This window comes from Acartia tonsa, chromosome 8 (assembly GCF_053477335.1).
Source record: "Acartia tonsa isolate MP-2025a chromosome 8, ASM5347733v1, whole genome shotgun sequence".
NCBI classification, from domain to species: domain Eukaryota; kingdom Metazoa; phylum Arthropoda; class Copepoda; order Calanoida; family Acartiidae; genus Acartia; species Acartia tonsa.
Window position 1 is genome coordinate 4,335,759 of NC_137267.1, and position 12,395 is coordinate 4,348,153.

At 31.2% G+C, this 12,395-nt stretch overlaps 3 protein-coding genes across 5 annotated transcripts in view; 2 read left to right on the top strand and 1 right to left on the bottom strand.

Moving 5' to 3' along the window:
- Positions 1-12,395, bottom strand: part of LOC145325837 (pre-rRNA 2'-O-ribose RNA methyltransferase FTSJ3) — a 197,915-nt gene that overhangs the window by 106,596 nt on the left and 78,924 nt on the right. The window lies entirely within an intron of this gene.
- Positions 1-12,395, top strand: part of LOC145325836 (uncharacterized) — a 238,290-nt gene that overhangs the window by 88,287 nt on the left and 137,608 nt on the right. The window lies entirely within an intron of this gene.
- On the top strand, positions 3,000-4,560 carry LOC145325362 (uncharacterized). Its single transcript, XM_080168363.1, has 4 exons — positions 3,000-3,104; positions 3,575-3,635; positions 3,796-3,878; positions 4,176-4,560. The coding sequence occupies exons 1-4, from the start codon at positions 3,019-3,021 to the stop codon at positions 4,297-4,299; spliced, it is 354 nt and encodes a 117-aa protein (XP_080024489.1). The 5' UTR covers positions 3,000-3,018; the 3' UTR covers positions 4,300-4,560.

Consider the following 12,395-nt stretch of genomic DNA (forward strand, 5'->3'; position numbering starts at 1 on the left):
TTTTTTTGATGAATTCTTGAGCAACAATAAACAGATAGAAATATTAATTGGCGCCGCCAACCGCCGTTTTACAGCCGTAACCGCCGAAAATGGTGGTTTCCGTTATTTGCCGTTTTTCGGCGATGATCAGAAAAAGTAATTTTTTTGTTATGAAAAATAAAAGTTCGTCCTAAAATTTGATCATCCTAGCTGCAAAATTGGCCGCTCTACAGCTGTTTTAAATTTAGCGGCTGGCCGCTAAAAAGCGGCTAAGGAGCGGCCTGACTGCTATGACTAGAAAAAGTAATTTTCTCTAAAAAATGAACCACCAGAAAAAAATTTTACGTCTTTATCTGTAACAGAAGCCAAGATAGAGGGGGGGGTCAATATGACCCCCCCCCCGATCTATTAAGGTGGGAATAGGGGCCCGATCTGTAAGGGTTAAATAAAACGTAATTTCATATAGCGTGATCAACCAGGGATAAGGCAATGGCCGATAATTTGTTGTAAAACCCCAATGATGTAACATAAATTGCCCATTTTGAAGCTTATGATAAGTGGTGGAAATGTTTAGACACTGAACTTAATGATCCAACCAATCAAAATTCAATAATGTTGAGCTAATGAAAAAGAAAACGTTATTATAGAGCTTTGTGGAGTAGTGGAATTCATAGCAAAATGTTCCCTATATTCCTGGCGATCAACACATTATTTAAAGAATTTCGGATAGCAATATAGATATAAAAATCTTGTCATACCAAATATACTTTATGCTTTGGAGAGCCATATACATAAGAGATATAAGTTTTCCGGAATTTTAATGTAGGGAGGAGATTTGAAATCTGCATCAAATTTTAAGGATTTTTTATAAAATTCGTTTTTTGTATAATTCTTTATCTAAAAGCGGAAATACAAATTAAGTTAATTAATTTTGGCATCCGTGATTGGTGGATTTAAAAAATCTGCGCTCTGATTGGATGTCGTACATCATTCAACCAATTAGAGCGCAGGTAGTTTTAAATCCACCTATCCTATTGGTCAAAATTAATTAACTTAAAATATATTTCCGCTTTTAGATAAAGAATTATACAAAAAACGAATTTCATAAAAAATCCTTAAAATTTGATGCAGATTTTAAATCTCCTCCCTACATTAAAATTCCGGAAAACTTATATCTCTTAATATATAAACAATCGGTTTAGCGGATACTGAGATCTTAAGCTTTAGACGGACGGACAGACAGACATCTATCATTATAGATAAAGGGAGGGGGTTTCTAACAAAACCTATCCTAACACTAGAAGAAAATTTCAATTTAGTTTAAGAGTATTAGTGCTCGACTAAAAACTTTTAGGGAAACCTCAGTTTTTCAACAAATTAAATTACTCCCTCATAAATTATTACCATTGTTTTAACTTTTAGTAATAAACAATATGTCATAATTCATATAAGTCAGCATTTTTGCGAAAAGAAAGATAGGTAGATAGATTCATCTACACCCCCAACTACAGTAACACGGCATCTGTGAGTCTGTCTGTCTGTCAGTTTCTTGAGATCTCACTAACTGCTGAACTGGTATGGTTCTCCTCAATCCCACCCCATTAATCATTCTTTTGACTAGCTGCTAGCTAGATATCCACCTAGCTATCTTCCAGCAGATAGATAGATTTGCTAAAAATTTGCAAAATTTGCTAGTCATAGTACATGTATGAAAGTAACATGATTAGTCATTTTTGAACACAGTTTAAACTTGGTCTTCCCAAGAATAGGATAAACATAATAATCTATAATACAAAGTAGAACGATGTCTGTCTGTCCGTCTGAAGCTTAAGATCTTGGTAACCGCTGGGCCGTATAGGGAATATACCTACTGGTCCTGTGGTGGTTTTAGGCTATTTTCTTGGGGGGTGGGACACCCCCAACCCCCCAAAAAACAAAAAAATCCCCCCCCATTTTTTCTTTTTGTAGGAGATATCCTTTAATTTTTTTTATCATCTCTTGGGGCAAAGCCCCTAGAGGCTAGAGGCGAACCGAAGTAACCTTTAAAGTAATAAAGAATATATAAATTAAAATGATGGGGTTATAGTCCCTTTCATGGCAATGCCTCCTAAGAGGCGTTTCGTCGTTTTTTTATATTAGCTTTAGAAAAGCTATTTTTAGGTTAGGTTAAGGGATTGCCCCGCAAGGCTAGAGCCAACCGCAGGGGCTAGCAGCAGGAGAAAATCTACTTTGAAAAATAAGACGAAACGACCCTAAAGAGGCGTTGCCACGAAAGGGACTATACCCAATGATAGTATTAGGGTGTTTGCATATATTTTAGTCTGTCTGTCTTAGGTGTCTGTTTATCTTTTTGTCCGTATGTTTGCTTGTCTGTTTGTCTATCTATTTGTCCGTATGTTTGCTTGTCTGTTTGTCTATCTATTTGTCTGTCTGATTGAAGTTTGTATGTTCCTTTTTGTCTGACTAATGTGTATTTGTCTGTCTGTGTATTTATTTGTCTGTCTGTGTATTTATTTGTCTGTCTAGTCAGTCTATTTTTCTACTGTTTGTCTGTATGTTTGTTTTCTGTTTGTTTGTCTGTATGTTTGTTTTCTGTTTGTTTGTCTGTATGTTTGTGTCTGTCCATTTGAATGCAGGTATAAGGTATAACCAACAAGCGAAATAAATATAAAAGAATATTTGGGGGGCCAATGGAGAGGTCGTCAATTTTATGATGTGTTACCCCCCAACGACAGCTGAAAAACACGTACAGGTTTCGTGATTTTTTCCTGAATTAATTTCATTGTTGGTATAAGCTGATTTGAATGCCTTTTTGCACACCCTATATCTTTGTTAGTTTGTTTACTTTACTTGGTTTCATAAATTTGTGCATTGATACAAATGAATGTTGTCATCCTTGTTTTTCTTCTTAGTAGATTTGACCATCATTTTAACCTTATTTTTAGTATTCAATCTAGATATCAATCTATAAACAAACTAGAAAATTCCGTGTCTGTCCTAAGGGCCATTTATCAAATTTCAGAATGATAGTGAAAGATAATGAATGTGAATTTGACCAAAAAGAAAACACTGGTTTTTCTAACAGCAATACTTCAAATTCTGGCGTTTTATACTTCAAACTACAGGTATAATGAGTATTAATTGTGAGCTAGTTGTTGAAGAGGAGAAGCTTTTAAATAACAAACCTGCTGTTCATTGTAATGTCAGGGGCCCATTAGTCATAAGACCAAAAGGGAACCAAATCTTCCTTTTCTTTCTTTACACTCTGGCTGGGAAATTTCAAAAGTATACCTTAACAGACAATCAACTATGCAATTGCGCAGCAGGACTTTTTCTGGAAATCTTAAGTTGTCTCTAAGAATGCTGGATTTGCACCCCAAGTAACAGACAGATGGACAAAACAATGTATAGATTAGATGGGAATATGTCATAAGAATATTCACAAAAAATTTCAGCTGTCTATCTTAAATAGGAGCCGAGAAAATCACGTTTCCAACATAGAGTTATGGACTGACTGGCGGACAAAGTGAATTAAAGAGTAGCTCCGCTACTAAAAATTTTTGACTTGGCAGTTCAATTTTAAAATTAGTTTCAGACTGAACACACTAAGAGAAAATATCAATATTAAAGATGGGGAAAAACAGCTCAGTAAACAGGTAAAAAACAGCTTTTATGTTTTACAAATATTTTTTAAATGTCCAGAAAGACTTTTTGTTAAAACATGATTCCTTGGGTGCTATGTAAGATAGAGATAAGGTTTTTTTGAATTAATTCTTTTGTCCATATAACTCAAATATCCTAGTTATTATATCCTAGGCAAAGAAGCCTTACAACAAAACCCTGCCTGCTAATTATCTAAGTGGTGGATGGAATGAAGTTGATATTTTTAAACTAGCAAGGTCTGGACAATGGTGGTTATTTACTTTAATTTTCAAAAATGTCTGTTTAATTCAACAAGGATGATAACATTCATAAGTAGTGAAGGGCAAAAATCCTAAAAGGAAAAGGACAATGTAAGTTATGTAGTTGACATGTTCAGCTGTCAAGAAATAGAGAGAATATAAAAATATCAATGAAAATCATAAAACCTTAAAAATTAAAAAGAATGATTGATAGACAGAAGGACATACTGACAAAATTTTTTTTATATCAAATCCATTCATTACAATTTAAGCTGCTACCATTATATCATTAAGGAAGAATAATAGCTATCAGCCCCTGCTAAACATACCACTTCCTACTTTACCAGAAGTACCAATTATACCAACTAGTCATAATGTAACAAAGTCAAAAGATCCATCATATTTAGTCTACAACTGAGTGCCAAAATGTGGATCATCTTCTGTTAATAAAGTCATAATTGATCTAACAGAGGAAAATGATTTTGATATGCATGGCATTAATGACAACCATGCTCTGGATGATAAAGAGATTCAAGATCTAATAAGAAAAATGCAATCTTTGAAAACACAACAATATAAATTAGTTTGGAGCAGTCATATTTATTATGTAGACTTTAAAAAGTTTAATTTTAACCCAATATTGATGAATGTTGTGAGAGATCCAGTACAGAGAATGATTTCAAAGGAAATGCCAATAATACTTTAGTTTGGGTAGTTTCAAATACAGCAAGTGAAAAGTTAGCCTCAGTGATTATCAAGTTAGGAGGCTTCACTAGCTAGTGTTTTTTATTGGTAATGTTACAGTTTTACTACATGAGATCAGAGTGGAGATGGAGCTATGCCCTGGAGAGACCAGCACAAGCTTGGTTCAATAAAACTCTTGAAGAGTGCTTATTTTCTGATGACCCAGAGTGTCAGGAATAATATTTTTTACACTCTTAGTTTACTTTTAGCTTTTAATTTGTATTTTAATGTTTTTTCTTCACTACATTCAAGGGAGACTTTTCTTGAACTGTCTCTAAAAAAATTTTCAACAATATAATGTAGCAAGGTGTATTGTCTATCCTTTAAATCTTACTAACTACTGAACTCTCTATTTCAAGATGCCTCAGAAAGGTCCTAGGCAGATTCTTATCTATTTAATTATGGGGGACATACCATTAAAAAAGAAAAATAGCTGATAAAAAATATTACTATATAAGTTTGGAGAATATCAAGAACTGATGACAACATATTTCTGTGGAACTGCTTGGGAGTGTGGAAACAGGTTGAATGTTTTTAAATTGTTAATCAAAAGGATAAGTTGTAACTTAAAATAAACTTAAAGGCAAAAACATTCATTATTGTTAAAATTATCTGTGGATAAATTTTATACAAATTAGGTAACATTTTTATTTCAAAAAGCTAAACACCTTATCTGGAATTTGTTGAAGTTGTTTTGCAAGTTACATAATATTAAGCAATACAAAGCATCTTAAAGAACCCTAATTGCTTTGGTAAAGATTAGTAAAATTACTATTGTTTATTATTTTGTTCAGCCATTCTCTGGATGCTCTTCAGCTGGCCAAGAAGCATATAGAAGAAGAATACAGTGTGGTTGGAATTGTGGAAGATCTTGCCAATACCATGCTCTTACTTGAACATTACATTCCAGGAATACAGATATATTTAGTTCTAAGCAAGTTATATACCACACTATCTTAAAGATGATTGGTAAAATAGAAGATCTAACTAATACAGTAATATAACCTAGTCTAGACCACATTGCATCATACTAGAGGCATTAGCCCTTAAACAGGTGCAACTCATTACCATGCCTAGTTAGGACTCTAGGGTTGATATAGATTGGTTGTCTGTTATTCAACTTTAGTAGGCATTAGAGAACTAATCTAATTACAAGCAGATGATGCCTTGGGTTTTCTTCATGATCACTTGAAATGGAAGAAGAATTACATGACAATAGGTTCCTAGTATCTAGTAGGAACTGGAATATACATATCCTATTATATAAAATAGTAAGCTTTTTTGTCTGTAGCGAAGGATCTCGCTAACCGCTGAACCAATATGGTTCCCCTTAACAGTGGAACTTCCTGTAGGTTCCAGGATGGTTTTAGGCTATTTTGTTTTGATGAATAAGCTGGGTAAGGTTTTGGGCTATTTTTCTGCTATTTCAAATCACATTGAATAAAGAGCCCCTAGACGCTAGGGGCGAATCTGCTAGTATTATATAAAGTAGTAAGTTTTTGTCTGTATTTTAATATTATGATAACTACTAAACCAATTTAGTTCTCCATTTTAAGAAAGCTTTACATAGGTCCTATGGTGGTTTTGTTATTTCCTATATCTAATATTACTATATGATCCAGGTTTCTTCAAGGGAGCATCTATAGCTTATTCTGAAAATAACTCAAGAGAAAATGTGAATCCTCATCCAGAGCAGAGTGAGAAAGTTATAGAGAAACTAAAACAAGAATTACAAATTGATTTGGAATTGTATAATTTTATTGTTCAAAGATTTAATGTTCAACTTAAGCATATTAAAAGCCTGTAAAATTATCATAACAGTATCAGATATTTGATTTAAATAATTACTACTCCTACAATAAGTTTACATTAAACTTATTTTGTTTTATTAAACTAACATTTAACAATAAAAAATTAACACAATAAATATTAAATTTTTTGATTTATTTAAATAAAATAAGAATAAAAAGTTCTTCATAATTCCATGAAATTACACATAGTTACAATCATACTGATGGATACATACATGTAATTTAATCTTATAGGAAAAATCTCTTCAGTGCTAACAGTACACCAAGAGATAAATATATAACACACAGAATTATTCATGCACTATCATCTGAATAATGGATAAATAAATAAAATTGGTAGATAAATGTATGTAAAAATTCTATGATAGATGCATTGATAGATAGATTCATTAATAGATATATAAATAGATATTACAAAGAGATTGTTAGATAGATGGATAATAGGTAGATACCTTGATTAGGATTAGGAGGTCCATTAGAACAAGAAACATAGCAAGAAAAGGAAAATAAATAGATAGATATGTAGATAAAAAGATAGATAAATACCTTGATTAGGATTAGGGGGCCCATAGATAGATATTATTAGAACAAGAAACATAACAAGCAAAGGAAAATAGATAGATAAATAGATAGATATTTGGATAGACAGATACCTTGATTAGGATTAGGAGGACCATAGATAGATATTAATAGAACAAGAAACATAGCAAGCAAAGGAAGTTTATAGATAGATGGATAAATACCTTTATTAGGATTAGGAAGACCATAGATAGATATTATTAGAACAAGAAACATAGCAAGCAAAGGAAGATAGATAGATAAATAGATAGATATTTGGATATATAGATACCTTGATTAGGATTAGAATGTCCATAGATAGATATTAATAGAACATGAAACATAACAAGTTAATGAAGATAGATAGATAGATATATGAATAGATAGATAGATACATTGATTAGGATAAGGAGGTCCATAGATAAATATTATTAGAACAAGAAACATAGCAAGCAAAGTAAGATAGATAGATAGATATGTAGATGAATAGATAGGTAGATACCTTGATTAGGATTAGGAGGTCCATAGATAGATGTTATTAGAACAAGAAACATAGCAAGCAAAGGTAAATAGATAGATAAATAGATATTTGGATAGATAGATACCTTGATTAGGATTAGGAGGCCCATAGATAGATATTATTAGAACAAGAAACATAACAAGCAAAGGAAGATAAGAACTTCTATGAGGTTTGCTTTCTATCATCCTTTATAGGAATATTGGGAAAGTTCTAAAAATAAATTAGTGCAAATGTGAATATTTAGGATCATATTATAGAGATTATTTGCTTAAAATACTGTACCTTGTTGTCCTAGGAATCATTGTTCCAAAAATTAGATAAATATGATAGTTATAGCATACAAAAAATGTAACTGACAGAAAATGTGAGTTAAAGAGTAACTTTGATTCTTAAAAAATATAATTATTTTATCTACATAAATAAATAAAACACTAACATTGTATCTAAGCATAAATATAACTAATATTAAAAATGCTCTTAAAATTGAATATTTAGATCAATATTTGAGAGAAAGGTCAGTCTTTTGTTGCTGTAAAAACGAATTTAAAATAGCTAAATTAGATTTTTAATAGTAATTTAACGCATTGTATTAAAGACAGCTTTCCGCGGATATTAGAATTACATATTTTAAGATTAAAACCATAGTGGTTAGCCTGAGTCTGTAATATGATGCTATACATAATTTTTAGTATAGCTGAGAACCAGTTCTAATCCAGCAGATATTGAAAGGTTTTGAAGCCATACTGGAAAAATGATTATCCTTATATAGAACTGATAGGATGTCAGTCTTTCTGCTTGTGTGAAGCTTACTTAATGAAACAGGAAGGTTACAAAATGCTCTTAAAAGTGCCCCTAGAGGGCTTTAAGAACGTAGCCGCTTGCATTATAATAAACAAGGATGGCAACAATAACATCCATAAGTAGCAAATCATAATAAAATTACGGATCAAAACGGACAAAGTAAGTTATAGAACAGATCTTTAGTAATCATAATAGAGTGAAAGAAAGTAAGAGAGAGAAAAGTAGACCTATTATTACTTGGATCTTACACCAGATTATCATGTACTCTAATTAAATGAAACTTGTGGCTGGCTAAAATAAAGATCCCCCCATCCACCTTCTTTAAACCACTGCTACTAGATAAATAAATTGACCAATGAATGATGTCCATGATAGCAGCCTAAATTGACGACAATTTTATCCCTGTCATAATATCCACGTATTCTATTCTATGTATATCCATTGTTGTCGTTTATTATAAGTAGTATGTTTAACAAGGATGACAACATCCATAAGTAGCGAAGCTCAAAAATTATGAATGGACATAGGGAAAAAATTTACTATAGAGCAGTGTCATACAATAAACATTAAACTTGATAAAATAGGGAAATAACGAAACCTTTAAAATCACGAAAAATTTAAAATCTAGGTATCGATCTAGCACCGCAATTAATAAACAAATTTTAATGAAACTTGATGGAAATATGTAGAATATGAGCATATTCATCCCTTGACCATTTCATCCATCAATCCGGAATAGGAATCGAGAAAATCTTGATAACCCAAAAATCTAGAAATCGATCTAGCACCCCAATTAATAAACAAATCTTCATAAACTTAGTGAAAATATGTAGAATGTAAAATCAATTTATCCCTGAAAATTTCAGCTCTCTATCCTGAAAAGGAATAGAAAATCACGAAAACTTTAAAATCCTGGAATCGATCTAGCACCCCAAATAGCAGACAGATAAACAAAACAATGTATAGATTAGATGGTCATATGTCATAGGAATCTTCCCTAAAAATTTCAGCTGTCTATCTTGAATAGGAGCCGAGAAAATCACGTTTCCCCCAATTTATTAACAGACAGACGGACAGACATTCGTAATTATAAAGCTTCGCTACTAATTATACATAAAAGTACACATATATTAAACTAAATAATTATTTTGTTGTTTTATAATCATACCAATGTAAAAATAATACATTAAATATTTTCCTAAAATTAAGATAATAAATATTTATTAACAAGGATGACAACATCCATAAGTAGCGAAGCACAAAAAATCGTAGATGGGAATACGTACAAGTAGATTTAAAAGGTTTTTACTAAAATCAAGAATAGATTTATTGGATAATATAAACATGAAACCTTGTTTTATTTTGTATGATGACAATGGTCAAAGTAAATTATGTTAAAGATGTTCATAACAATGAGAAAAATCATTTTGATACTGATATCCCAAAAAAGTTTGAAAATTCGATCAAAATAAACAAAGATATGGGGAAATATGTAAAACATATAAAATAGCCAAAAACCTGATAAAAGGCAGTCTGACCGCCATGGTTGTTTTCTTAAAACGACAAAAAATTAATTTTTAAATCCTTAACTTAAAAAAATTTAGAAAATCAGACCATATACACTGAAGATATGGAGAAAAGTGTTAAATATATAAAAATAGCCTAAAACCTGCCAAAAAGGCAGTCTGGCCATCATGGTTATTTTCTTTAAAAGACGGGAAATTTAATTTTGATATCTATAACTGAAAAAAAATTGAAAATCGGACTATAAACACTGGAGATATGGAGAAAAGTGTTAAATATATAAAAAAAAACAGCCTAAAACCTGCTAAAAGGCAGTCTAGTCGTCATGGTTGTTTTCTTTAAAAGACGGGAATTAAATTTTGATATCTATAACTGAAAAAATTTTGAAAATCGGACCATAAACACTGAAGATATGGAGGAAAATGTGAAAAATATAAAAATAGCCTAAAACCTGCTAAAATGGCAGTCTGGCCTTCATGGTTGTTTCTTTAAACGGCGGGAAATTTAATTTTGATGTCTGTAACTGAAAAAAATTTGAAAATCGGACCATAAACACTGAAGATATGGAGAAAAATGTGAAAAATATAAAAATAGCCTAAAACCTGCTAAAAATCGGTCCGACCGCCAATGATGTTTTATAGTCAATTGTGCTCCTTGATGATGGGAATGTTGTCAAAAAATTTCAGAATTCTATCTTTTATAGGAGCTGAGTAAATCCCATTTCCCCCATAGCGTTACGGACTGACGGACTGACTGACGGACTGACTGACGGACTGACGGACGGACAAAGTGAATTATAGAGTAGCTTCGCTACTAAAAAAGATGTTTACAAACAATAATAGCAAAGCATTTTTAATCAATAAGCTAAACATAACAGAGAGGGAAGGAAAAAAGGTAAATTAAGAAGCTAAATTAAAAAAAGGGTTGACTAACCCTCCCTAAATTTTTTATACGTTTTCTTCTTAAATCTAAATTACGAAAAAATTAGGTTGATCAAACCACTTGGGTCGAAGCCTCTAGTAAATTATAAAGTGATTGGAGATTTTAAAAAAATCATTCAGACAATTTTTTAAGATTTTGTGTCTCTTTTTTTTATTTTCATTTGGCAACTTAACATCTGACTTAAAACTCACTTTGTCCGTTTGTCCATTCAACGATTTTTTTGTGCTTTGTTATACTTATTGTTTTGTCATACTGTTTGTCTATACGTAACAAAAAAGCAATAAAATGAAAATGAGCTCTTTTAATAATATTTTTTATAGAATAAATACGAAACCTCCTTCACTAATAAGACGACAAATTTTATAATAATCTTTTAGAATATTAAAAGCAAAGCTTTTCTATAATTTAGGTACGCCCGTTCCTTCGTAAGAGTTACCTATTTTCATTTATTTAGTCATGTTAGAATTGTCATACAAATTTCAAACTTTGCATGATGATTCCTATATAAGTTAGGTACAATTTAGGAACCGTTAAGTCCATAAAAGTTACCAGAAAGTCCATACTTTTGTTTTTTAGTTATTTGTACATATATTCTTCTGATTTTTGGAATAATGATTCTTAGGACATACATGTACAATAATATAAGCAATGCATCTCTATAATCAAATCCCAAAAATGAAAGTATGTCTTTTTACTGAAGAAATCTATGTACAATTTTTTTAGACTCTCAAGTTCATGTTCTGCATTAATCAGCATATATTAAGTGGACTTACGTACTTATTGATAACAATTAGGGTTGCTACTACCTCAAAAACGATTCTAAATGTTACAGATATCATCATGCAATGTTTGAAATCCATAGAACAATTCTAATATGCCTAAACTGTAGAAAAGCTTCGCTACTAAAAATATAAATGTTAAAGGCTTATCAGTAAACACAAATAGGTTAATGGATAGAATATACATGGATATTATAACAGAGGAAATTTTTCTTTTATTTAGATTACTATTAACCCTGACATTTATTTGATAATTCATTTACCCAGTAGGAGGGGAGGGGATGGGTAGATCATTATTTAAGCCTTCTATAACTTTCTCTTTCTTAAAGTACAAGATTATCTGGTGTAAGATCCAAATAATAATAGATCCATTAATAGGTCATAATTCTTTCAAAACAAGGGGAAACTTTTTAGGGGATTAAAACTCATTCAGTCGACTTTTTTCACATTTAAAATCATAGCTATAAAGTTTATAAAGGCATGTTAGAATTGTTCTATTGATTTTAAACTATCTATAATGATTCTTGTTATAGAAGAGGTAAATTAAGAAAGTATAGCAACTCTATAACCGTTACCAGTTAATAAATTTTAAAAGCAAAGCTTTTCTATGATTCGGGTCAGTCAATCCGAAAGGGTTAGTTTTTGTTTGTTAATATAAACATTTTAGTATAGAACTGGCCTCTAACTTAATAAAAACGAAACCTCTGTCACTAAGCGAACAAATTGTATATTATTATTATTCGGAAACTATAACAGATATTAAGAGTCAAGTCACACTCGAAAGCAAAGTTCATTGATTGAAATTAATTTAACCTTCGTGACACCGTTATTTACC